At 39.6% G+C, this 25,807-nt stretch overlaps 2 protein-coding genes across 4 annotated transcripts in view; both read right to left on the bottom strand.

The window, feature by feature from the left end:
- The window catches only part of mbtps1 (membrane-bound transcription factor peptidase, site 1), a 252,276-nt gene that overhangs the window by 213,651 nt on the left and 12,818 nt on the right, over positions 1-25,807 (bottom strand). For 2 of the 3 annotated variants that reach the window (XM_060877871.1, XM_060877869.1), the window contains 16 exons: positions 24,848-24,915; positions 24,664-24,766; positions 24,107-24,258; positions 23,157-23,318; positions 22,587-22,731; positions 21,619-21,807; positions 21,341-21,513; positions 20,979-21,094; positions 20,711-20,867; positions 19,823-19,947; positions 18,336-18,413; positions 18,031-18,171; positions 17,732-17,863; positions 17,418-17,544; positions 17,210-17,340; positions 16,095-16,829 (listed from right to left, as the gene is read on the bottom strand). In XM_060877871.1, coding sequence (XP_060733854.1) covers positions 16,603-16,829; positions 17,210-17,340; positions 17,418-17,544; positions 17,732-17,863; positions 18,031-18,171; positions 18,336-18,413; positions 19,823-19,947; positions 20,711-20,867; positions 20,979-21,094; positions 21,341-21,513; positions 21,619-21,807; positions 22,587-22,731; positions 23,157-23,318; positions 24,107-24,258; positions 24,664-24,766; positions 24,848-24,915 — 2,226 coding nt within the window. In that variant the 3' untranslated portion in view covers positions 16,095-16,602. Of the gene's footprint in view, positions 1-16,094; positions 16,830-17,209; positions 17,341-17,417; positions 17,545-17,731; positions 17,864-18,030; positions 18,172-18,335; positions 18,414-19,822; positions 19,948-20,710; positions 20,868-20,978; positions 21,095-21,340; positions 21,514-21,618; positions 21,808-22,586; positions 22,732-23,156; positions 23,319-24,106; positions 24,259-24,663; positions 24,767-24,847; positions 24,916-25,807 lie in introns of those variants that run through there. The other variant, XM_060877870.1, reaches the window with a different exon arrangement.
- slc38a8a (solute carrier family 38 member 8a) lies at positions 257-5,955 on the bottom strand. The gene is made up of 10 exons (XM_060877738.1): positions 5,767-5,955; positions 4,698-4,896; positions 3,891-4,047; positions 3,033-3,137; positions 2,873-2,930; positions 2,070-2,184; positions 1,516-1,663; positions 857-1,035; positions 505-556; positions 257-379 (listed from the first exon to the last, which is right to left on the bottom strand). Exons 1-10 carry the CDS (start codon positions 5,953-5,955, stop codon positions 277-279), a joined length of 1,305 nt encoding a protein of 434 aa, XP_060733721.1. The 3' UTR covers positions 257-276.

Raw genomic sequence — 25,807 nt, 5'->3', positions numbered from 1 at the left:
CCTTCTCAATCAACATAGATTACACTGTCATAATATCAACTAAGGCTTAATACATAACTATTTTCCAAAGAGACCCTCAGAGCAGAAAAAAGCAGAATTTTAGAGTGGAAAAGAGCCCTTTGTTTCAACACCAACAAAAACTTTTTTAAAATGATGACAATATATCAATGGAAAAATCAATAGATAAATATATTCATGGGTTCAATGTGCATTCATTCTTTTGTTATGTTTGGTTGAGAACAGAAGAGTTCTGTTTAGAGGTATAGTTGTCAAGAATCATAGCTTATGAAAGACCTGCATAATGGCAAAGAAAGTGCTCTGGCCAAAAATGAATGTGCCACATAAAACTGTGATCATTCCCCATGCAATTAAAATCCACCTGCAAAAACAAAACAAGTAAGTACACTAGAGAATAAGTGAGTACAAGTTACTTGCTTTTTTGGCACACTGCAATATGTAAAGAAATTGGAATTAATCCAACAAAGGCAGTCTTTCACCACTCACCTTAGTCTTGCTGGCATTGGCTGAGATTGCATTGCAAATGTTAAACAAAGTCCTGTAAGAAAGACAATAATGTTGATGTAATATCAAAACATTTCAATCCTGAACAAATGAAAACTGATGATGGAATGTATTAATGATAATAGTGAAGTATTCAGTACACTTATAAACAAAAATAAATGTCTCATAAGTCATTCACTGATGCAGGTGGAATAACTGACTCCAAGCATAAGCAAAGTGTCAGTTCTCTGCTTCACTGTAATGTTATAGAATATCAGACTGCTTATTCAGCTAGAGCACACAGAATGAGGCATTGAGTGTAGTATACTGTAAACCCTGCTGCTTGCAGTCTAACCTGGGAAGACGAAGATGAAGAATGCACTAATGCCACCAATAATGCTGATGACTTTGCTTATATCTGGAACGAACAGGGCAATGAGGAGAGTGATGAGGATCCACACTGCAGTCAAAGCAACTCTGATGTAAGTCTCATAAGTCTCTCTGTGAAGCAGTAATGGATCCTGAATCACCAACCTGTAAATCATGTAGTGAAAAAGCTGACATGCTGCTTGTGGTGACATTGAATGTGTACAATTCTTATTTTGAGTGTTTAAAATAGACATCAATAGATAAAACATGTCGTTCATAAAAAGTATATAAAAGGTCATATTTAGTTTAGTTTAATTTTTATTCTCATTGGTTTCGTCATTGTTAAACCAAATTAATTTTTAAAAATATTGTGGTTTTGAAATGCGTAAGTAACTTTACATACGGAAATATGGAAATAAGTAACCAACTTTACAAATATAGGACCTTTTGAAATGGTCAGAGCCTAATATTATTTTGTTTAATAATGTTATGTGGTCAAAATATAGTATTTGGATATGAGATGTATCACCTCAGTGATTCCTGGTCATTAAGGTATTTAGAGAACAGTTAACGAACTTAAAAAACAATATTCATGTACCCAGTTATAGCAACAATTAAACGATAAAGCTACAACATTATTGCTACCTTCCGAGTAAAAGAGCAATGGGGTAGATGGTGATGATGGAAACCCCAAAGAGTAATCTTGCAATAATCATAAGAACATCATCTCCACTGTATGACATCAGAACGTCAGCAGCAACGTTCCTCCCAAAGGTGAGATATCCATAGATACCTAAGAATTCAAAACAGAAATGTTCTTAATATAAGACCATGCACACAAAAAGAATACAAGAACAAAGAAATCTAACAAAAGAATTAATAGTTTTAAAATAAAACTGTTAACTTTATTGCAAAGAAATGATCTGGTAAAATTCTAATGATCTAATAATATAAACGATACATAAATGTCACCAAACTCTCTCTCTCTCTCTCTCTCTCTCTCTCTATGATAGATACATAGAAAGATAGATAGATAGACAGATAGATAGATAGATAGATAGATAGATAGATAGATAGATAGATAGATAGATAGATAGATAGATAGATAGATAGTGTGTATTCTATTGTATATATTCTGTATGAAGAAAACAGGCAGCAAAATAACTGCAATCATAATAAAATTTAAGGCTGAACCTCACCAGTTAGAGTGTAGATAGCAAGGCAGATGAGCATAGAACATAATGAGATTACGACCCAGTTTGAAAGCTTTTTATTCTCCAAACTGCTGTAGATGGCAATGCTGCATTCATGACACTGGATAAAGGACAACAAATCTAGCATTGCAGAGTTCTTATACAATAACAATACATTGTTAATAATTCCATCATTTTCGCTGAGATTATGGATTCACTGCTGTTCACATAAAGCCTGTTATCTGAAGATTCATTTAAACTAACAAAAAACATTCAATAAAAACACTCTAAAACATTCTGATGAGTATGTAATTCCACAAGGACCCCTTGGATCTCTAAAGCAACTGCATATTAAAGTAATAAAGCAGGGCTGTCTAGGCCACTGCACCCCTCCATATACGCTCATTTATTGGTAAAAATTAAAAGTCTTAGTATAGAGGAGAATAAAATATAATTATTAGTAAATTAAATGATTGATAATGATCAATGACCATCTTATTAACCTGATTAAAATTTAAGACGATAATTTTTCTCCTACTTATCTAATATGTAAAAAGCTAAAATACTGCCAACTGTAATATTATGGTTGTTGAGGGATCATAGGTCTTAGCTTTTATTACACCCACTGTGCACTGGTTTTCTCAGAAAGCAATAAGTGAAACTGAAAAAAGAATTATTTATTTGTCATTTCCACAATATGTTAAGACATATGTACACTGAAATGCTAATGCAGAGGCTCAGATAATGGCATTATAGAAAAATTGTACTCCTTAACCAACTACTTTACTGTCATTACATAAGACATTTACCTGAAAGCCAAAGCAGATTGTGGGGATGACGCTGAACATGGAAGCCCAAAAGTCCATCCTAGGAATGGGAAACAATGTAACAGTACAGAATCAATAATCTTCTAGTAAATAATCCTTACATAAGTCTTATTAAGAAATGGAAATGAGGTCAAATACTTGCCCACTGTTGTATGAAGGGGACAGGTGACCTTCAGGGACTGTTCTTGTGTAATATCTTATAACAATGGCTACAGTCAAATAGATGGCAGCTACAGTGCCTAATGCGCTACAGATGACATAATACAAAGAAAAAATATCTGCAAAATGTACATTCAAGATATGCACATATTAAGGGAAATTATTGCATTTTAGCAAAAAACATGCAAAATCCCCAAACACATCAAAACATAAAAAACATTTTATGTTGAATTTGACTGGTCAGAATTAAAAGGCCTGATGGGACTGAAAGAACCAAACTAAGAACCCGTCTTAGTAATTCAGGCCAGTGGTCATTTGATCACACTGATTGAGTGTGTGAAAGATTTTCTGATGACTTTCAGTAATACTGTACTGTAATTTCAATAGTTCCTTCTGTAGTAACATAACTAGTTTGAAATGCTGTAAATGCTGTTTTTAGTGTAAGTGATTCATCTAAAACTAATCTAGATAGTTTAGTCGATTATCAAACTCATTAGCTGTAGGCCTAGATTGTGGTAAGTGCACACAATGGTGAAGTAATTACCATTAGTAATTACAATTACAGATTAGGCTGTAAACTTTTTTTACTTTAAAAGTCACTGTGAGAAATGTTATAACTATAGTTGATAACTGAATAGTATAGTATATACATATACATTTCTGAATAATATAGTAATATATCTTTATTCATAGTAGTGACAGATAATAGTTTTTGCTTACTTTACTGATTACATAAAGCCAATGATAGAAAAAAGTGTGATGCTATTCACATCCACTGTTCTAATCACGTCTTTCTTAATTGAATATAATATTTAATTATTTACAAATGAAAGAATCTCACCTGGTATATTTCTGTATCCAAATCTCTTTTGGAATTGATAGAGGAAGAATCAAAAAGAGACACACAAGGAAAAGCATAAACCTCTGATCTGTGTACCAGTGATAAGTCATCTCGTTCCCAGTTGAACCTGTGATTAGCTCATGTATGGAAATAGTCACTGTCACACCACCAACACAGACAAGGACAAACATTAGCCATTAAGGACACCTTTCAATCATCAGTACTAAGTATGTACGTATGATAGGTTAAATAATACTCAATATTCAAAATATTATATTAAACACTACTCATTTTCATCAGAGCTCCCCTTTATACTGTATATCTAGGAAGCTAAGAAAACTTATGATGAAGTTGAATCTCAAGAAGATGCTCTCTGAATGATCAATGCTGCCCATACCAAATCTGTCATATTTAAACAAATAGGATTGTAGATATAAGAATTTAGATGTTATTATAAAGATACTTAGCAGTCTAGATCTATTCACTAGTGCAGGTCCTAGTGCAGGAAAAGAGCATCCTAAATTCACATGCAAAATGACTGACAGGTAGTTAGACAGACTTCCTTATAGTGATTGGTTTGATGCTGGTGGGCCACAAAATTTGTTGCTCCCATTTGTAGAGTTTAAGGCATGGTATTGCTCTATTTCTTTCATTAGAATATATTATTCACTGCTGCTGCTGAAATGTACGGAAATTATTACAAAGATTGATTTGAAATTATTTTAAACTAAACATCACTTACTCCACCATTACTGACCATTAGGGAAGCTTGGGTAAAACTACATGAATGAAATAAAGGTTATTTACATTTTTTAAGCTGGTCTGCCAGTATAACCAGATATGCCACACAGATCATGAAGACATTGAAGACAAAGCAGAGCTCACACAGTTTGCCTATAGCAGGCCCACAGATGTGCCCCACCACAGCCTGATATGTGTTCTGGCCACTGATGGAGGATGAGTAGCCCAGGACCACCAGTCCACTAACGAGGAATATGAGAGAAAACTAGCAGAGGGAAAATGGCAGGAATGAGGAGCACTCTGGACAACACGCTTTATCAAACTTGCCCTACAAAAGCATGCTATCTCGTTATTCAAATCTAGTACATCAACATATACTAAAAAGATATGTTTAACAATGTTGTGTTAAAACAATATATGTTTTAAAAAGATTGTGTGTTAAAAATGTTTAACCTCATGTGTACACCTATTGTATTTTTGTGTGTACCTTTTACCCCCGGGGATTCCCATGAAGCAAACTCAGAGGGGGTCTGTGATATTTAATAACATTTTCAAGATTTTTTATTTATTTTTAAAATATTTTTCAATAAAAGCTTTTATTATCATCAAAATTGTTCTATTTATCTTTTCTTTCTAACTTATTCTACAAATTGGCCTGTTTGACTGAAGCAAAAAATGTTTAACACAAATCTCAATAACCATAAAACCAGTAAGCCTATAATTCACTAAATAATCAGTGGTATACTTTGTATTAGTTTGATTATGTTTATAGGACTGTGATGATGGGGTTGAGATTTATATTGCAGTTCAAGGGGCTGCAGATGATGTGCAATGATCCCAGAATTAGAGTAGAAAACCGCACCATGACCTACTGAATCAACACATCACATAATAAGGATTTAGTACTTCAGTAGTTTGCGTACTTCCTATTTCGGGGGTTTGGACGTAGCTGGTGTTGATGTTTTTCTAGTTTACCTCCTGAACTAGAAGAATTTAGAGGTTACACTAGTGGGTACTTTTTAGCTTGCTACAAAAACAAAGTTTTATTCTAAACGCATAACTTATTAAATACCGCCGTGTTTCCCGACACCAGCTGATGATGGATGTTTTTGGTTAAATAGAGACTGTTACTCACCATCTCCACTGTGACTGCAGCATGAACTCCTCCAGCTCTGGAGAAAGCCCAGGGGAAGTTGAGCAGTCCTGCACCAAGAGCAGACTTCAGCATGATGAACACTGCGCCGCACAAACCCAGCCTCGCGTTTTCCCTCTTCATTCCTGGCTTGTCTAAAAAACCTCTGTTTCGTACCGTCTGCGCTTCCATTCCTGAATCCTGACAGGCTGCTAAACTCAAAGCACTTGCATTTACTAAATTGATTTAAAAAAAAAAAAAATCTGTGTTTGGGTGAAAGGATGAAAAATAGATCCAGGGGCGGAGCTTGGCTTGACCCAGGTGGACTAGTTGTGACGTCACTTTGTGGCCACTTAATATGTAAATCATATTAACATACGATGTGATATTTACTTATCAGCATGCATAATCTTTTAATGAAGGATTGATAACTTCCTGTGACCTTGTGTAGGATTTGTCGTACAGACTTATGGAGGTATGGAGTATACACATATATTCCAGGCACATTATCTGGAAAGGCAATATGAGCAGGGCCATTACCCATGATGTGATGCTTGCACAGGGACTCATTGTGCCACTGGCATGTTTTGGAATTGAGAAATGGCCTAACTAGCATCAGTAGATGAACACCTGAGACATAAAAGGATGTGACTGACCCTGATGCTTGAGCTTCTAACAAACTCACAATATGATACAACATCATTTTCTTAGCATATGGAAACAAGTTAATAAAGTTTGTGAAGACAAACTTTAATGTTGGCCAAATATTCAGTGAATGTCAGTGGGAGTTATGGCCTCTTTGAGCTAAAGCTGTCATTTAGATTAATTAGAAAATGCTGACTCTCTTAATAATATTAATAATAATAATAATAATAATAATAATAATAACAACAGAATGTCAGTCCCAAAAATGCAATGTGTGATTTGATAAGCACATATTGCCAGACAGATCAATTTGTCATAAACTGTAATAAGCAGTTAACAAATAGTTGTTAGTCGATGATGCATGTGAAGTACCAAAACATTAGCCTTTGCTAATCTAGTAATGATACTATATCACTTACCAAACACTTATAAAGTTGCATTCGATGAGGTGGTGAGGTGCCAAAAGGACCAGATGGGGGGAAGCTTTCTTATTATTAGAGCTTTGCCATGTCCAATTAATTCTGTTTCCTTTATCTTTGCTTTTATGCTCTGCTTTAATGTTTATAAAACACACATTCTCATACTTTTGCCAGTAGGCTGGTGTGCTGTTACACTGTTATACCAACAATTAATGACTTTTAAATAAGTTGATGTAATAGAAATAAAACGTTTTTAAATACTTTATCCATAAAGTAGGTTTATTTTGCTCTCGTTGTTTACTTCTAAAATCTAGATGATAATGTGGATAAAATGTGGATGACTAATGTGGATGAAATGTAAATGAAAATATGGCATTTGAGTGGTTAAATGGATAAATGAACAGTTGGAAAATGCAGTTATGCTTGTTAAGTTAAGTGATTCGCCACAGTGACATCACTCTCCCTGGGGTGCACTGGCTGAACTGAAGTAGTTCTGGTCCAGCAAAGTGCATATATAGACACATAAAGTAGAAACAAATGCAAATGTAATAAATAAAGAGTATAATAAACAATATATTAAACATGATAAATCAGTAACAGAAGAAAAGGAAGGACATTATGCCATGTCTAAATTGTATTGTAGTATTGGTGCATTGTGTCTAGTGCATTATCACAAGTTACAGAAATTGTTAAGATGTCAATGTTAATATATCAGTCTAATTTATATATTTACAAATAAATTTGACAGTTCCTTGTTTTCTTAATTTTCTCAGGGTCTCTGTGTGTCTCTTTTATTTTCATTACAATTTTCCTAATATGTTATATGGAATTACTGTTTTGTAAATAAACCGTAAATTATATGATTTACAGTATTTTGTTTTTTACTCAGTCCTACACAGTATTATAGCACCAAATGCCAACCCATCCATGATTCTCCCTTTAATGTGGCAAAAGTTATTTGACAAATTAACATACATGAAATTAAATTTGTAAATTAAATTATTGTTATTATTACTTTGAAGTCAATGTCTGCCTGAAGTTTGGAAACCATAAACATTACCAGATCTTCTATGGTGATCTCTGCTAGGCTGCAGCTGCATTTAGTTCCTGCTTGTTCTTAGGGCATTTCATCTGCAGTTTTTATTTTAACTCCAGCAAGTGAATCAAGTGATGCATCAACTGGACACAGATCAGATTATTGAATTGGCCACTGAACAACATTCCACTTTCCATTGTCCATCTGCACTGTGAAAATCTGTCCACTGAGTTGTGAAGCATTTTGGGTGTATACAACCAGTTAATATAGCCCTATAGACTTTAGAATCCATCATCAGAAATCACTTTTCTTTCCTTCCCTTCCCTTATCTTATCTAATCTTATCTTCCCATCATACTGGTACAAACTGATTTTTTGCCATCTGTCCATATGATGTTTTTCAGAACTCTACTGTCTTTTTAACTGTTTTTGCCAAACTCTAATCTGATCTCTCCTGTGGGCCCACCACCTGCAGGAGAAACCGTAAGGGGCTGGTGCAATGTGGATTGGGTGGCAGTCGAAGGCGGGAGCCTAGGCGACCCAATCCCTGGACACGGAATCTGGCTCTAGGAACATGGAATGTCACCTCGCTGGGGGGGAAGGAGCCTGAGCTGGTGCGGGAGGTTGAGAGATACCGACTAGATATAGTTGGGCTCGCCTCCACGCACGGCTTGGGCTCTGGAACCCAACTCCTCGAGAAAGGCTGGGCTCTCTACTACTCTGGAATTGCCCACGGTGAGAGGCGGCGGGCTGGTGTGGGCTTGCTCGTAGCCCCCCAGCTCAGCAGCCATGTGTTGGAGTTTACCCCAGTGAACGAGAGGGTCGTTTCCCTGCGCCTTCGGGTCGGGGAGAGGTCTCTCACTGTTATTTGTGCTTACGGGCCAAATGGCAGTGTAGAGTACCCGACCTTCTTGGCGTCTCTGGGAGGGGTGCTGGAAAGTGCTCCGACTGGGGACTCAGTCGTTCTACTGGGGGACTTCATCGCCCACGTTTGCAGCGACAGTGACACCTGGAGGGGCGTGATTGGGAGGAACGGCTCCCCCGACCTGAACCCGAGTGGTGTTCTGTTATTGGACTTCTGTGCTAGTCATAGTTTGTCCATAACGAACACCATGTTCAAGCATAAGGGTGTCCATCAGTACACATGGCATCAGGACACCCTAGGTCGGAAGTCGATGATCGACTTTGTGGTTGTTTCATCTGACCTCCGGCCGTATGTCTTGGACACTCGGGTAAAGAGAGGGGCGGAGCTGTCAACTGATCACCACCTGGTGGTGAGTTGGATCCGATGGCGGGGAGGAAGTTGGACAGACTTGGCAGACCCAAACGTACTGTGAGGGTCCGCTGGGAACGTTTGGCAGAGTCTCCGGTCAGAGAGATCTTCAACTCCCACCTCCGGCAGAGCTTCAACCAGATCCCGAGGGAGGTTGGAGACATTGAGTCCGAGTGGACCATGTTCTCCACCTCTATTGTCGACGCGGCCGCGCGGAGCTGTGGTCGTAAGGTCTCCGGTGCCTGTCGCGGCGGCAATCCCCGAACCCGGTGGTGGACCCCGGAAGTAAGGGATGCCGTCAAGCTGAAGAAGGAGTCCTATCGAGCCTGGTTGGCTCGGGGGACTCCGGAGGCAGCTGATAGGTACCGGAGGGCCAAGCGAGCTTCAGCCCGGGTGGTTGCAGAGGCAAAAACTCGTGTCTGGGAGGAGTTCGGTGAGGCCATGGAGAAGGACTATCGGTTGGCCTCGAAGAAATTCTGGCAAACCGTCCGGCGCCTCAGGAGGGGGAAGCAGTGCCCTGCTCACACTGTTTACAGTGTGGAAGGAGCACTTCGAGGATCTCCTCAACCCCACCGACATGTCTTCCACTGAGGAAGCAGAGGCAGAGGGCTCGGTTGGGGACTCGTCGATCCCCCAAGCTGAGGTCACTGAGGTGGTTGAGAAGCTCCTCAGTGGCAAGGCACCGGGGGTGGATGAGATCCGCCCTGAGTACCTCAAGTCTCTGGATGTTGTGGGGCTGTCTTGGTTGACACGCCTCTGCAACATCGCGTGGCGGTTGGGGACAGTGCCTCTGGACTGGCAGACTGGGGTGGTGGTCCCTCTGTTTAAGAAGGGGGACCGGAGGGTGTGTTCCAACTACAGGGGGATCACACTCCTCAGCCTCCCCGGAAAAGTCTATGCCAGGGTACTGGAGAGGAGAATTCGGCCGATAGTCGAACCTCGGATTCAGGAGGAACAATGCGGGTTTCGTCCCGGTCGTGGAACACTGGACCATCTCTATACCCTCACCAGGTTGCTGGAGGGTTCATGGGAGTTTGCCCAACCAGTCCACATGTGCTTTGTGGATCTGGAGAAGGCATTCGACTGTGTCCCTCGTGGTGATCTGTGGGGGGTGCTCTGGGAGTATGGGGTCCGGGGCCCTCTGCTAAGGGCTGTCCGGTCCCTATATGACCGGAGCAGGAGTTTGGTTCGCATTGCCGGCAGTAAGTCAGACTTGTTCCCGGTGCATGTTGGACTCCGGCAGGGCTGCCCTTTGTCACCGGTCCTGTTCATTATTTATATGGACAGGATTTCTAGGCGCAGTCGGGGGCCGGAGGGAGTCCAGTTTGGGGACCACGGGATTTCGTCTCTGCTTTTTGCAGATGATGTTGTCCTGTTGGCTTCTTCAAATCAGGACCTTCAGCGTGCACTGGGACGATCAGCACCTCCAAGTCCGAGGCCATGGTTCTCAGCCGGAAAATGGTGGCTTGCCCCCTTCAGGTTGGTGGAAAGCTCCTGCCTCAAGTGGAGGAGTTTAAGTATCTTGGGGTTTTGTTCACGAGTGAGGGAAGGATGGAGCGGGAGATTGACAGGCGGATCAGTGTATCTTCTGCAGTGATGCGGTCGATATACCGGTCTGTTGTGGTAAAGAAAGAGCTGAGCCGCAAGGCTCAGCTCTCTATTTACCAGTCGATCTACGTTCCTACCCTCACCTATGGTCATGAGCTTTGGGTCATGACCGAAAGGACAAGATCCCGGATACAGGCGGCCGAAATGAGTTTCCTCCGCAAGGTGGCTGGGCGCTCCCTTAGAGATAGGGTGAGGAGCTCGGTCACTCGGGAGGAGCTCAGAGTAGAGCCGCTGCTCCTCCACATCGAGAGGAGTCAGCTGAGGTGGCTCGGGCATCTGTTCCGGATGCCTCCTGGACGCCTCCCTGGGGAGGTGTTCCGGGCATGTCCAACAGGGAGGAGGCCCCGGGGAAGACCTAGGACACGCTGGAGGGACTATGTCTTTCGGCTGGCCTGGGAACGCCTCGGTATTCCCCCGGAGGAGCTGGAGGAAGTGTCTGGGGAGAGGGAAGTCTGGGTGTCCCTGCTCAGACTGCTGCCCCCGCGACCCGGCCCCGGATAAGTGGTAGAAGATGGATGGATCTAATCTGATCTTCCTGTTTTTGAGGAAGCTTAGCAATTGATTCTGTCTTGTGGAAAACCCTCTGTATTTACAGTACTGAAGCCAGACTCTTGACTTTGACACAGATATGATTACCTCCTGTAGGAGTTGTGAAGGGGATTTTCTGAAGCAGGGGGAAAAAACTTCTATCTTTCACCACAGTTGTTTTCTGTGTTGTACAGGCATTATGGTTTTCCTGAGCTCGCCAGTGTTTTCTTTCTTTTTTTAAAGAATGTTCCAAATAGTTAACTTGGCCACATCTAAGGTTTTGCTGTCTTTTTAATGGGTTTGTTTTGATTTTTCAGCCTAATGAATAGCTTGCTTTGCTGGCAGTAACTCTGTCAGTACGCTAGACCTTTTATCTTTTTTGTTTTATGTGAAATAATGAGGGAATAACACACAATTCTTCCTGAAACCAGTAAGCAGACAAATGTCCAGTTTCTGAAGAGTGGGACAACATAGAAAACATGCTGTATTTCCTACATTGTACCCTCATTGATATTAATTATTTTTTTATAATAGTTCGACATTTTTTATAATAGTTCGACAATAATTCGACATTTTTCGAATATTTATGGACCTGACTATATATGCTGTGATATGAGAGATATAGGTGAATATTCTAGATATCACATTTCCCCCGTCTCTCATTTCCACTTACATTTCAGTTATTTTCAGAAACACACACTTCCTGTTAGGAGATAACAAAACATAAGAAAAGGTTTTGTGGGGTCTATACTGTTCTACAACTGTTCACAGCTCTCTTCACAAGGTTGAGAAGCAGACCTTCAAGCACACAAATGTTCATTCAAATACATTCATTCATTCATTCATTCATTTTCTACCGCTTATCTGAACGAAGTCTCTTATCATCTCTTATCATTAGAAATCATCTTAATGTCTATAATTTAAGAAACTACAAATAATCTTTTTTATTATTTGGTGGCAGAGTTTTCTGTATGCAAATATTTTAAGATGGGCTATCTAGATAAATATGTGTGTGGGTAGGGTCCCAAAATAATCCAGGCAAATTCAGGAAAGGTCTTTCATTCAGAGAGTCCTGAAACTCTTGAAGTTTAAATAGTCAATTCTGATGAAGATATATTTGAGATGCAGCACCCTGAAGCCCAGTCTACAGCAGGCAGGCAGTGTCCAGACAGCAGTAAGCCACTATCAAGCTGCATGTGAGACATAAATACAAGTGACAAAGTGATAAATCTGTAGAAAATAAGAGTTCAAATGCTTCAATGCTGTCAAATGCTGACAGGTGCAATGAATAATACAGTGAAGCAATTAACATCCTAGCAAGGTATGTAGCATCCTCAATTTTGGATTACTATAGAAAGATTAAGTAATATAAGAGGAAATATATGTGACTTCGAGAGAGGATTTGTTGATTCAAATTCTCTTAAATGTTTCTCTGTAAATTGATTACCTAAAAATGTATTCCACTAGACATCTCTCCCCAACATTGAACAGCTACCAGCTAGAAAGAGTAAAAGGCTAGTGTGTGCTGACTTTTTGACACATGAAGCCAGTCAAATGCAACTTTTCAAAAAGCTGCTCATGCTCCATGCTCAAAGGGCAGAGGAACACACTCTTGGGTAAAGTGATGCCTGACCTCCTATTTATACATAAGGTCATCGACTCCCACAACTGGTTAGTGTTGCTATGATTGACAGAGGGAACTACTGTACATAAAGAAATATAGATTTCACTGCCATGCTTTGGATCCACTTGTTTCCTGAGAGGATAGGGACATCACCAAGTCACTAGATATCAAACCAAATGATTACATACAGTACACAGTGTTAGACAGTACTCTCTGCCACCAGCATTAAAATCCCAGTTGAGAGAATATCATTTTGGAAGAATTGGTTCCTTCACCCAGTACATTTTCAGTGAATTAAGAACTAATGATAAGCTTACTGTTTGACAGAACATACTGAAGCTGTTCTGTCAAACAAATATGAGAATTTTGAAAACTAAATTAAGCTCGCCTTGTGAAGTTATTTTCTTTTAATGTGGTTATAAAAGTCTAAATGTAAAATGTCTAAAAAAAGTAGACATTCGATTTAAAAATAATATGTTTCTCTTGTACAGTTGGACGTTTTTAACTATTTCAATCTAATTATTTTTGCCTTGCAATCATTCCAAATGCATTCCACCTTCACCACAGATCAGTGCTCCTGTCACCCACACTCTTGGCCTATACTGCTGTGAAGTGGACTGATTTCATTAAAACTGATAGAGCTGGGCTTTCCCTCTAAACCTGGTGGCCTGATCCACTTTTAATAGGGCAGAATAGCCTGTGAAAATGTCACTGACCCCTCAGGATAACAGCCCACAGTGGAGGTTAATTACATGGAGAACCTGGGAACTGACCCTGTGACCATTTATCTGTGCCTCAGTGAATTTCTTAAATCATGTTAAACTTGAATTTCCCAGCCTTGTTTTTTGCTTCCATTGCCAGCAAGCCACATGTGGAGGGAGATCATCAGCCAGTTTTACTTTTTTTAACAGGCATAAAGGACACTGAGCTTCAACACTAGTCTCTGTCACCAGACCTGGAGCCAAACACCCTGTCTGGGAATTCCTGCTCAGTAATTACACAGAGCCTGCAGTGCCACATTAGCTTTTATATATGGTATAGCAGTGAAGATACACATGACTTCACACTATATCAAATCGGCTCCTTTCCCTGAGGCAGCCAGGTGCTTTTAACACTGTTGGCCCCAACACCAATCTGAACTGAAATGAAAGAATCTTTAATAACACAATATTGTCTTCTGGAGTGTAATATGCTTCTCCTGTGGTTTCCAGTTATATACTATATAGACAAAAGTACATGGACACCTGTCCATCACATCTAGCTTTTTGGACCTTGCAAACTCTTGGGAATTAATATTGAGATTGGCACCACAACACTGCATACAGTATTATTATGTATTATTTACATTTCCTTAATCTCTTCTTTGATCGTTTTTCATCTTTTTAGAAATAGATGCATGAAATGAACAATCATCCACAAACAGGATGAAATGTCAACAAAGGGTATACTTTCTTTAATAAAATAATATAAATTTGTTTCTGTTCATTTTTTTTAACTAATAAAGCCTCAAACAGACAAAGTAACAGAAGTGAGTCACTGCCTGTAATGTCTAATACGTTTGGAGACAATATTTGCATATTTAAAAATTCTTTATATCCTTATGTTTAACCATTGGGACTGTCCTTCAAGTCAAACAACTGGTTTATGTAGCATTCAAATCCAGAACAGTATGGTCTTTGCATGGAGTTGGTGTACCCCTACCAGAAATAAAATACCCAAATAAGCATGCAAATCTATAACAGTAATGTAATTTCACTGCTAAATGTATGCATGAAGCCCTCAGGACTGCTACTATTTTAGACAAAGAAATCAGGAACTCAAAAGACATCATATTTAACAAAGACCTGGTTGCCTCTTAAAATAAACTATATTGGCAAATGTTCCGTGAAAGCCCTCCAAATCATTGAATACAGGTGTTCCAATCATTACCATGGCCACAGGTGTATAAAATGAATACCTAGGCATGCAGACTGCCTTTACAAACATTTGTGAAAGAACAGGTCACTCTAAGGAGCTTAGTGAATTCAAGCATGGTACTGTGATAGGTTGCCACCTCTGCAATAAGTCAGTTAGTGAAATTTCCTGAATACTAATTATTCCTGTTGGTATTATGTGCAAGCGATTGGGAACAACAGCAACTCAGCCACAAAGTGGTAGGCCATATAAAAAAAAAATCACAGAGCGGGATCAGTGCATGATGTGGTAGCCTAGTGGTTAAGGTGTTGGGCTACCAATCGAAAGGTTGTGAGTTCGATTGCTACATCCACCAAGCTGCCACTGCTGGACCCCTGAGCAAGGCCCTTAACCCTCAATTGCTCAGTTGTATAAAAATGAGATAAAATCTAAGTCGCTCTGGATAAGGGATTCTGCTAAATGCTATAACTGATATAACTGACATGATGAGGGACACAGAGTCAATAGATATAGACCTCCAAACTTCACGTGGTCTTCAGATTAGCTCAAGAACAGTGTGTAGAGAGCTTTATGGAATGGGTTGCATCTAAGCCTTACATCACCAAGTGCAATGCAAAGCATCGAATGCATTGGTGTAAAACACACCGCCTCTGGATTCTAGAGCAGTTGAGTCGTGTTCTCTGGAGTGACAAATCAAGCTTCTCTGTCTGGCAAATCCGATGGTCGAATACTTGCCTGACTGCATGGTGCCAAGTGTAAAGTTTGGTGAAAGGGGTTTATGGTGTCGGGTTATTTTTCAGGGGTTGGGCTCGGCCCCTTAGTTCCAGTAAAAGGAACTGTTAATGCTTCCACACACCAATACATTTTGGACAATTTCATGCTTGGACAACTTTGTGGGAACAGTTTGGGGATTGCCCATGCCTGCTCCAATATGACTGTGCACCAGTACACAAAGGAAGGTCCATAAAGACATGGATGAGGGAGTTTGGTGTGGAAGAACTTGATTGGCCTGCACAGAGTCCCAACCCCAACAACACCTTTGGGATGAATTAGAGTGGACACTGTGAGCCTTCCCAGAAGAGTAATAACTGTTATAGCTGCAAAGGGTGGGCCAACTCCATATTAAACCCTACTGATTAAAAGTGGGGTGTCATTCAATTTCATGTGCATGTAAAAGCAGACATCCAAAAACCTTTGGAAATATAGTTCATGACATCTTACACCACATAAAAATTAGTGATCAACTTTAGAATTACTCTATAAGTAAACAATAAGTAAGCAGATGCAGGTGTAATGCTTTATTTCAGATGAGATTTTTTTTTATGCTAGACCACCAATAAAGGTGCAAAATCATGATTACTATTTACAAAATGATCAAAAGCTCATTATATAAAAACACAAACAGGACACAAAGAACAAAAAAAAATTCTATGCCAAATTCTGACTATGATGACAGAGGTATGAAAAAGGTATTTAAAAAATATGCAGGACTTTGCACTTTGTGTACTAAATTGTTTTTTCCCCCCATGGTTGTCCATTTTGACATACATATCAAGGGTTGAATCATTAATCAAACATTGTTAATAAATAAAAATAAAAAAAGATTTATTTTGGTCATTGCAACGAAAGCTTCATTTGGAGAAAAGAACATCAATGTCCATAGGAAAACCCCACAAATAGAAGTCAAGGTGGCAGCTTCATAAGCACAGTGCATCACAAGACAGTTTAGTCTGAAGCAAATTTAATCCACCACCTCAAAGTCTTGTTTTTTATGTTTTCAGAGCGAGGCAATGTCACACTGTAGGGTTTTTGCCTGTGTGAGGGAGCTGCTGCTGCTGCAGCTGCTGCTGCTGTTGTTGGAGATAGGTGGGCCTTTTAATGCGTGGTTTCCTGCGCTTTGGCCTGCTCCTAGATTTAGTCAACTGCACCACAAAGAAGGACAACACGACCATGGCACCCAGAAAAGCAAACATAGGAATGGTCTGACCCACTTCCTGATTATAGCGACCTGGCATTATACCTGAAAACATAATACAGAGTCATGTAAGAGGCAAACAGTTAACTTTAACATCATTCTGTGAGGGATTTTATCAGCTTTGCCAAATGGATAAAAATTCGCCAGTATTTAGGTAGTGTCAGAGACTATAACATAATATGCATTATATTCACATAACAGTACAAATGATGGAGGTGTGTTGTTAAAGACAGGTGAAACGGAAGTTTTTTTTTGTCCTGTAATTAATTAACCATCTGTGGTATGGAAAATAACTTACAGTACATCCAGTAAAGTGTGCATATTACTTACTTCTAGACATTAAAATTAACTGAAAATTTGATATAGGTATACTTGACAGTTTTATTAAAAGGTTATTATTAGGCCTTGTCTATTGCCTCTCTCACCTCCAGGAATGTCCCAGGTTTCACTCTCCCCTGGTGACAGAGGTCTGACCTGGGGTCGATATGACCTTACATTGGGTAGCACCACTTTGTCCATGTCCACAGACAGCAGCTTCTGGTGTTTCCACAGGTTACTATAGAGAAAACAAAGTTATATCCAGCCCATTGTTAGGCCCCCTGTTGATAAAGTAGTAGTTGAGCAGGCACTGACCTAGGAGCTGTTTCGTTAAGTGGCTGAGGTTTGGCCCAAGACAAGTGAGGGCAGGCAGGTAGAGGGCGTGGCTTCGGGTCACCCAGGTGGGCCTCTAGCACTTTTGAGTAGCGGTAGAGGTGATTACCTGCAAGCAAAAAAAAAAAAAAAACCCACACAGGAAAAACAGTATTATATATATGCTAATTCTTAATCATGTCAGTCACAATGTAAGGTCACAGAAGATTAATTTGATAAAAGTATTAGACAAAGGTTTGGTGTATTGCAGTGTAATCTGGAAGAACAATAAGCTGATCTCTGATGTTTGGTTTTACCCTCCAGTCTCTCTGGCAAAGGTCTATCATTGCCTGTAGGAGATGCCACTTTGTTCTGTGAATGAAGGAAGCTAGGCGGAGTCACACCATAAGATGTGTACTGCAGCAGGGCATCAAGAAGCCAGAAACAGTCTAAAGACAGACACCAAAATAAAAGAAAGATTAAATAGTCTGTATTGCATAAGTAACATTTTTAATCTAATAAACACATCTTTAAAAAAAAGTCAAAAATCTGGAACCCCAAAATTTCCTCAAAGCTTACTTTGAGAACTACATTTTGAAAGACAATTTAAAACTACCTTTTTGCCTGTGACTGTCATCTATGCAGTTAGAGTCTCCATACAGAGCAATGCGACCTCCTCCTTCGGAGGGCGTCTGGTATAATCCAAGCACTGGAACGTTATCTACCATGGCAATCTCTTGCTTTAATACTTCTAGTCCTAGAAACAGATATAAAGAGCAGAAAACTAGGATTGGTACTGTATGTGCATTGTTTTTGAGAATCGAAGAACAAGAGAATGACAGCAAATCACTGGTGGTAGTCATGGCAACAAGTGTAAAGCTGTGGCAAGAGTGTGACAATAGTGGGTGTTTGTTTTTTCACCTTGATCCTTTAGGGTATGTGCAATAACGAGCCCATCCTCTGGAAAACGTGAAATGCTACAGCCTGAGGCATAGTACACTAATGAGGGAAAGAGAGAACAATAGCGAGAAACCAAGGGGGAGTGAGGGAGGGAGAGAGAATGTTGTACACCAATCAGACATACTATTAAAACCACTGACTGGTAAAGTGAAAATTTTGATTAATGCTTTATAATGGCATATTTAAAGGGGCGAGTGTAAGAAATGTTGACAAGTTGTCAAACTGTATATCCTTGATCCAGATCCTTGTATATCTATATACTGTTGTAGACCAAGTACACTCATTCATAACAACAGCATTCCCTAATGGCAGTGGCCTCTTTCAGCAGAATAATACATCCTGCCACAATTGAACAAAAATTCAAAAATGGTTTGAGGAACAAAAATTCAGTGTGTTGACTTTGCCTCCAAATTCCCTAGATCTCAATCCAATCAATTGTCTGTAGGATGTGTTGAACAAACAAGTTCAATACATGGAGACCCCACCTAGGGTTAAGGTCACATCTTACAGGACTTTAAGAATCTGCTGTTGATTATCTTGGAGCTACAGCACACCTTCCGAGATCTTGAGAACACCAAGTCTAAATAGGTAAATGCTGTTTTGCTGGTACTATTCACAGATTCTGTGAGCCTTCACTGATCAGTTAGAACCGGTGTTCACAGAGATATTCAACCTCTCCCTGGAACAGTCTACAATCCACACAAGTCCACCATAGTTCATGTCCCAAAGAAACCCTAGGCCACCTGCCTCAACGACGATCGCCCAGTAGCCCTGACTTTTGTATGATGAAGTGCTTCTAAAAACTTCATCATTTCTTCACTACCTTATACACTGGACCCACTACAGTTTGCATACCGTCCCAACTGCCCCACTGAGGACACCATTGCACACCTCCATCACACAGCCCTAAGTCGACTGGCCATCAGGAAGGGGATTTATGTTAAAATGCTGTTTTAGACTACAGCTCAGCACTAAACACCATAATACCCTCCATACTCACTTCTAAGTTGGAGGTCCTGGGACTTAACCGAACCATATGTCGATAGACCTCCAACTTCCTGACTAATAAACCACAAACAGTACGGGTAGGAAAACATCCTCTCTCACTCTCAGCACTGTGTTCTGAGCCCCCTGCTGTACTCACTGTACACATACGACTGCATTGCCACTTCCGACTACACTACCATCAAGTTTGCTGACGACACCGTTGTGGTTGGCCTAAACAACAACAATGAAAGGGCCTTCCTAGAGGAGATTAATAACTTGGAGATGGTGTCAGGAGAACAACCTCCTCCTGACTTGGTACTTGCAATGTACTACATACACTTGTTTTATACTTGTTACCCAAGTTAACTTTTATCCTTTAACCTTTCACAATGATAAATGCTTTTTAATGGAGTTAAACCAATAAATGAGAAATACAATGTGTTATATTAGTAAAATCTTACTGTCATGATCTGCCATTGTGAAGTCTCCCTCATAGAGTCCATCACTGAAAGCCATCCCCCATACAGAGATGAGGTCATTCAGAGCTGGGATATTGGCACCCCCTGTGTCTGGCATCCACCATTGCCTACAAAAGCAAAAACAAGCCTATTCACATATCCAGCACATATAAAACAAGGTTACACATTTCAAATATGAAGTGGCTCAAATTCAGGAAAGGTAATATTTGCACATATTGTGACAAGTGTAAAAAAAATAATTTATGAGCCAATATAATCAAGCATCTAATGTGTGAGGTTCTTTACACCCAAATGGCAAGGAAATGCAGCTGGTCAAATAGAACAAAAATATAGCTCATTATTACGGAGGACAGCCATGTTTTTATATGCTTTTCTTAGTCAAGGACTTGTAATATTATTGTAATATTCAGTGGTACATGAGATGTAACTGTCAAGTTAGTGGCAAACAGGAGTCCTGTCCTGTCTGCTGTTTCTTCCCCTAAGATTCAGTAGTTTCTATGAACCATAGAAACACAAAATGACTTGAGAAAGATAAATGTTGCTTGCCAAAAGGACAGTAAGAGATTCTAATCGCTATCTTTTTTTAAGTTTAGTTATGTTATTTATTCATTTTCGAGAATCATTTTCTTTCACCATTAACACCTTTCGGTATTATACAAGTTTTAATTTCTATATTCTGTCTTAAATACTTTCCCACTACAGGACTGATCAGTACTGCCCTTGTGGAACTTAATAATTCTGGTATAGTAACTAGTGTAATTTGGACACTAGTTCTGCAATTCTGACACATTTTATCTTTACACCACTATAAATAAGTACATTTTTATTAGTGAATGAATGAATGAATTGCGATGTGGCAGGCAATGTTACCTGGTGTTTTCATCATAGAACTTCACTTTTCTCATAACTGAGGTGTTGTACCAATCACTGAAGATGATGAGTGACAGACCATTATCTATGTCCCTTCGTAGCTTGGTGATCTCCTCTGGGAAATACTCCTCCTCACTGTCTACCATCAGCAGAGTCCCTGCATTTAAAACACAACACGTATCTTATTGAACAAAGAAAAGTCCAGTGTTGCTCATTTGACATTTTAAAATGATTTAGTCACGATCTAATGTCTAATCTACAATCTTACCATACTGACTGGCATCAAAACATGTAATGGGTGAACCCAAAACTTCCACAAAGTATCCCATACTTCTGAGGTGCTGGTACATGTCTCTAAAGTTGGTATGGATATGATCACCATTCCTACAGAAACAAAACACAGATTCACAGGGGTTTTTTTGTTTCTGTTTTTTTTAAATAGTGCTGAAAAAAATTCCAGAACATATGATAAAGAATTTTACAGATTGTTGCCCTATATGATTTTTCTATTTTCCCCCAGCAGTCCATAATGAGCTGTACTGGATACATAACTTCGGCAAATATTCCAAGAATATTCAAGGAGTTTTCAATTAACAGGTGATAAATCTGAATAAACTGTCATCAAACTACCAGTCAAGGGGGTCGTTCTTCATGCGCAGGTTATCACGGGGGAAATAGCCAGGTGGGTAGCGCAGGTTGTGATACTGGTCCCATAACACCCTTTTACTGCGAGGAGGAGTGGGCACTATCTTCACCTTCAGTGGCAGTTTCACTGTGGAGGTTAGTTCCCCTCCTACTGCCGACTACACATACACAAATGGTCACACACAGTTAAGACTGTTTTCCTGGAGATTTTCAAACAAATGATTCTGCTAGGATATAGTACAGAAATTTCTATTTTTACTCACATCATTCTCTGCAGGTGAGGCCACAGTGAGCATCACATGACCCTGAGCAATTCCCTCCCAGGAGGCTGCTTTCTTAGCCACAGATATAGAGACAGCCAGGTAACCAGCCCACGGCCACAGCACAGGTGAATAAGACACAGCCACATCGATATGATCCCCATTCTGGGGCAGATAAGGCTGCCAGATTGGCTGTTGAATGAATGTACAGGTAGTTGCTGAGAGAAACAAATGTTAAAATTTAATGGAATAAAAATATAAAGCAGGAATGCCTCTCTATCAATTGTTTTCAGACTAATGTATGAGCAGTTTTCAGTGCTCTATTAATAGAGATACCGAAATAAGCAACCTTAATATTATGAAGTCATGTGCATGTTTTGTAATATGATTTTGTAATATTTATTTTGGCTGCTCTTGTGTGCTGCTATAGTACACCTTGTGCCGAGTTTCATGTTTTAAGATGTTACAATGAATAAACAGGACCTATAATAGAGTATGAGGATCCAAACCTGAGCAACCAGAAAAATGATTAGCGTGCATGGTCAAAAAAATGTATTGCACTTGACGCATATTAAGTAGATCTTGGTAAAAGGAAGCCTGCATGTCTCAGTGCTTTCAGAACTGATGGGCTCTTATTTGTTTCTCTGTATGCTCGTTTCATGCTGATAAATATGTTATAAATTTGTGTGTGTGTACAAATCATGCCACTTTGTGCTCATTTTTAAGCATCATGCTCGCTGATACAGGTCTGTGCCCTCCGGTCAGACACCCTTGCACTTTCTTATACATAAGATGTATAGGGTTACTTGTATTGTAGGAGGATGCTGTTGTTCCTTAGTGTCACAGTGTACACTAGGCTTACAACACATGGTATTGGTTGTAGGTCAGTATCAACAATCTTCATAAAACAGCAACACAGTTCAACCTAAAGCATCATAAAACATGTTTTCTGAATTTTTTTTATTTTTCACCTTGTCCACAATCCTGCCAGTCACACCCATGCCATTCAGGATGGTTACATTGACGATAGTTGGCATGCCTCCATAGTAGATGGGCTGGGAGCAGTAGGGCCACATATAGGGGCATTCTGTCAGGTCTATGTAACTCGGGCTGAGACTGAAACATGAAACGTTAAACAAATGTTAGCTGACTTGTCTTTCTGCAACCATTTACATCATTGCTCAGCTAACAAGCTGCTTTTAATCAGATCGCTGATGAATTTAGTTAGCTAGGTCATCTCAAGCTAATAATAGCAGCAGCATTTATCTAGTATTGCCATTATAGATGGTCAAAGCAGATTACAATTTCATGTTACTGTGTCTTCTTAATACATAATGAAGCTGGCATTTTACTAAAAAAAACATTTTTTGGTTCCATGAAGTAATATATTATTTGGTGTTACAACTAGATTAATGCAATGACTCTGTCCTCCATCTCCCTGAAGTTTGACCTAAATAGCAACAGTGGCCAAGAAGGGCATGGCTGAGCATTGTTAATGTTGTGGGTTAGGGTTAGTGTGTGTGTGTGTATGTATGTCTTACCTGGCTTGAGGTCTGTAGCTATTGAGTATCTGGTACGCTCGGAGCAGGTCCAGTTTGCCATGACCCTGTTCAAACATGTTTACTCCAGGCAGCCTGCGAGCCGATGCAATCAGAGCCTGCTTCATACTGGCTGGGTTTACAAGATCTCGATTCATCACCGTACTGAGGTAGCAAGAGAACAAAATAGTTGATAACATAAGATACTAACAAATATCACTTACATATAACAAAGAGATCAACTTAAACCACACCAATCTGACCAAGATTATTACTGTGTAGCCAGAATGGGAAAAGGCCAAATTGGTAGGATTTAAACACTGCTGAGAACCAAGACAAGAATAAAGACACTGAAGGTATAGTGTAAAAGATCCTTGGATTGCTGCAATCCAGTTTATATTAACTGACCTGACCTACATAAAAAAGGCAGCCGGACAGCAAGACAAAGAGTATCTGAAGCTTTCTCTCTAAGGGAGATGAGATTGATTCTTTTAATTCACTTCCTTTGTTTTTCTTATCATCAGCAGCACAAAAGAAATGCATTAATGACTCACTGGTCCCATAGGAGCGTGGGTGCTAATGGGACGCTCGTCCACATGGACAGAGACAAACTGTCTAATTTCATCAGGCTCTCTTTGCAGTGAGTCTGTCAAGCAACGTTATACACTTTGCATATAAAATAAAAACTCTATTCTGTCCATTATTTGGCCATAATAATCCCATAAACATCACTCTTGTATATCCTTTAAAACACATTCCTACTATTGGCACAATGTTCCTTGTCTATAAGAGGATGAACATTTCAGTACATATTAAATTGTGCAACTTTGTAGGTGGTTTTATAATGAAAAGCTGGTAACAAACGAAGTGAAAGAAAGCTTTTTGTTGATTCTACAGCGTTGGCTCAAAAGAGAAAAGCTAAGAGGAAAAGTATTTGGATTGTCGTGTTTCACCTGGCAAGTAGAGTGACAGCACCGGCCACCACAGGAGACGCCACGCTGGTGCCAGACAGGGAGCGACAGCCCTCTTTCAACCCAGAGCCGCGAACTCCAGAGCCATATGTCACAATATCAGGCTTCACTCTGCCATAGCCACCCGGCAGCTCCTGAAAGTCAGAAACAGAGTAGTTATTCTAACATTCAAACATCATCATTCTGAATCAATAATCCAGATATTGCAGAATTATTTTAAGTCACAAAAACTGTATCTTGTATGCCAAAAAACTATCTGAGAATCCTCATTGGAAACAGACAGAAGAGCTGATCAGTTAGAGCATTAGCTCAAGTATGATTCAGTGCTTTTTCCTCCCAGACAGAATTAATGACTCTTAAGAGACCTAAAGAGCAAACCTCAGGCTAGAATTGATGTACCTTTCCTGAAGGTGAACTAAATAGGATACGTCTGCCTTTCTAGGTCAGCACCAAGTCCTCAGGCATGCACTAACAAGCCTGTGCATAAGCTTTCAGGTGAGGGCTGCAGTTCAGTGGTGTTGTTATGAAACAGGACGTACCCATGTTGTCATGCCACGAGAGGAGAACCGGGCAATGTTGTCCTCAAAATCAATTCCTCCAACCCCAATCACATCCATTTGATCAGCAGGGTTGTTCAGAGTACTGTAAAGGTTCACGCATACACACTCAATCACAGAAAAAAAAAAAACATAACTTGACCAACTTGTACAATTTGCCACTTACCCATAGAGAGGACCATCATTTCCAATGGCAGACACCATGATAACCCCATTTGCAGTGAGCTCCCAAACCTGAAGGTAAGCCAAGCGAAAGAAAATACTCACACAGTGTTTGCTATTATATGAAATAGATTTTCTTCCCTGTAGCTTTTAGTGTGTTATGACTGAAAATCAGTTGCTCTCTTGTTGAAAGTTCATTATGTTCTGTCTACTGATTCTCAGGTTGGCTGTGAAGGTTAACTGATGCTGGATCAGATATGCATAAACTACACACTGCAGTCAGGTTTATTTTTAGTATTCCAAGGCACAAGCAGAAGAAGTAACTGATAAGCTCTTTTATTATTCTAAAGTTGCTTTCGCATTTGCACCTTTGTGCATTTCTCATATACTCATAATAGATCCATTTGATTCAAACTATGGTCCATTTTACGCTCTGTGTGGTTTGTTTGGGAAGGATAGAATTTTACTTAGATTTGGATCAATACAACTGATTTGTGTCTGAACAAGACACGGTCTGGTTGCAAGTGAACTCTAACATTGTTCCATTGCAGCAAGAAAGGGATTAAACACAACACAGAACTGAGAAAAAGCCAACCAAATATGGCATGTAAATGAGCTAAAGATGGAGCTGAAGCCCTGCAGAAGCTTTGTTCTGTAAATTTGTAATTACAAACAAAAAAATAGAAAACAAAAGTTGGATCTAGTACACAAAACTAGTTATTCATAGAATTTTCAAAGCACCAGCTTTGCATTCTCCGTGCTTGGGTGATGTGTGTGACCTTTTTCTTTCTTTCGTTTCTGTAATTACGTGCAGTGTGAAACTAAATCAAATGAACCAAATATATCAATTTTGCACTGAGGTGCACAGTCATTTTGCACAGAATAATCAGTGTAAAACACCCTGAAATATTCTTATATACAAACATCCAGGTCTCAAATTCAAAGACATACGAAAAGGAAAATA

The sequence above is a fragment of the Tachysurus vachellii genome, chromosome 9 (genome assembly GCF_030014155.1).
Source record: "Tachysurus vachellii isolate PV-2020 chromosome 9, HZAU_Pvac_v1, whole genome shotgun sequence".
Lineage (NCBI taxonomy): Eukaryota > Metazoa > Chordata > Actinopteri > Siluriformes > Bagridae > Tachysurus > Tachysurus vachellii.
This window is presented reverse-complemented; position numbering and strand designations above follow the sequence as displayed.

What these genes read in the sequence shown, in the direction of transcription:
- slc38a8a (XM_060877738.1), bottom strand. Translation starts at nt 5,955, where the DNA reads ATGGAAGCGCAGACGGTACGAAACAGAGGTTTTTTAGACAAGCCAGGA. An exon ending in CAATCTGCTTTGGCTTTCAG is followed by an intron (nt 2,185 to 2,872) that starts GTAAATGTCTTA and finishes TCCTTTATCCAG; the next exon opens with TGTCATGAATGCAGCATTGC. An exon ending in CTTCATCTTCGTCTTCCCAG is followed by an intron (nt 557 to 856) that starts GTTAGACTGCAA and finishes TCTTTCTTACAG; the next exon opens with GACTTTGTTTAACATTTGCA.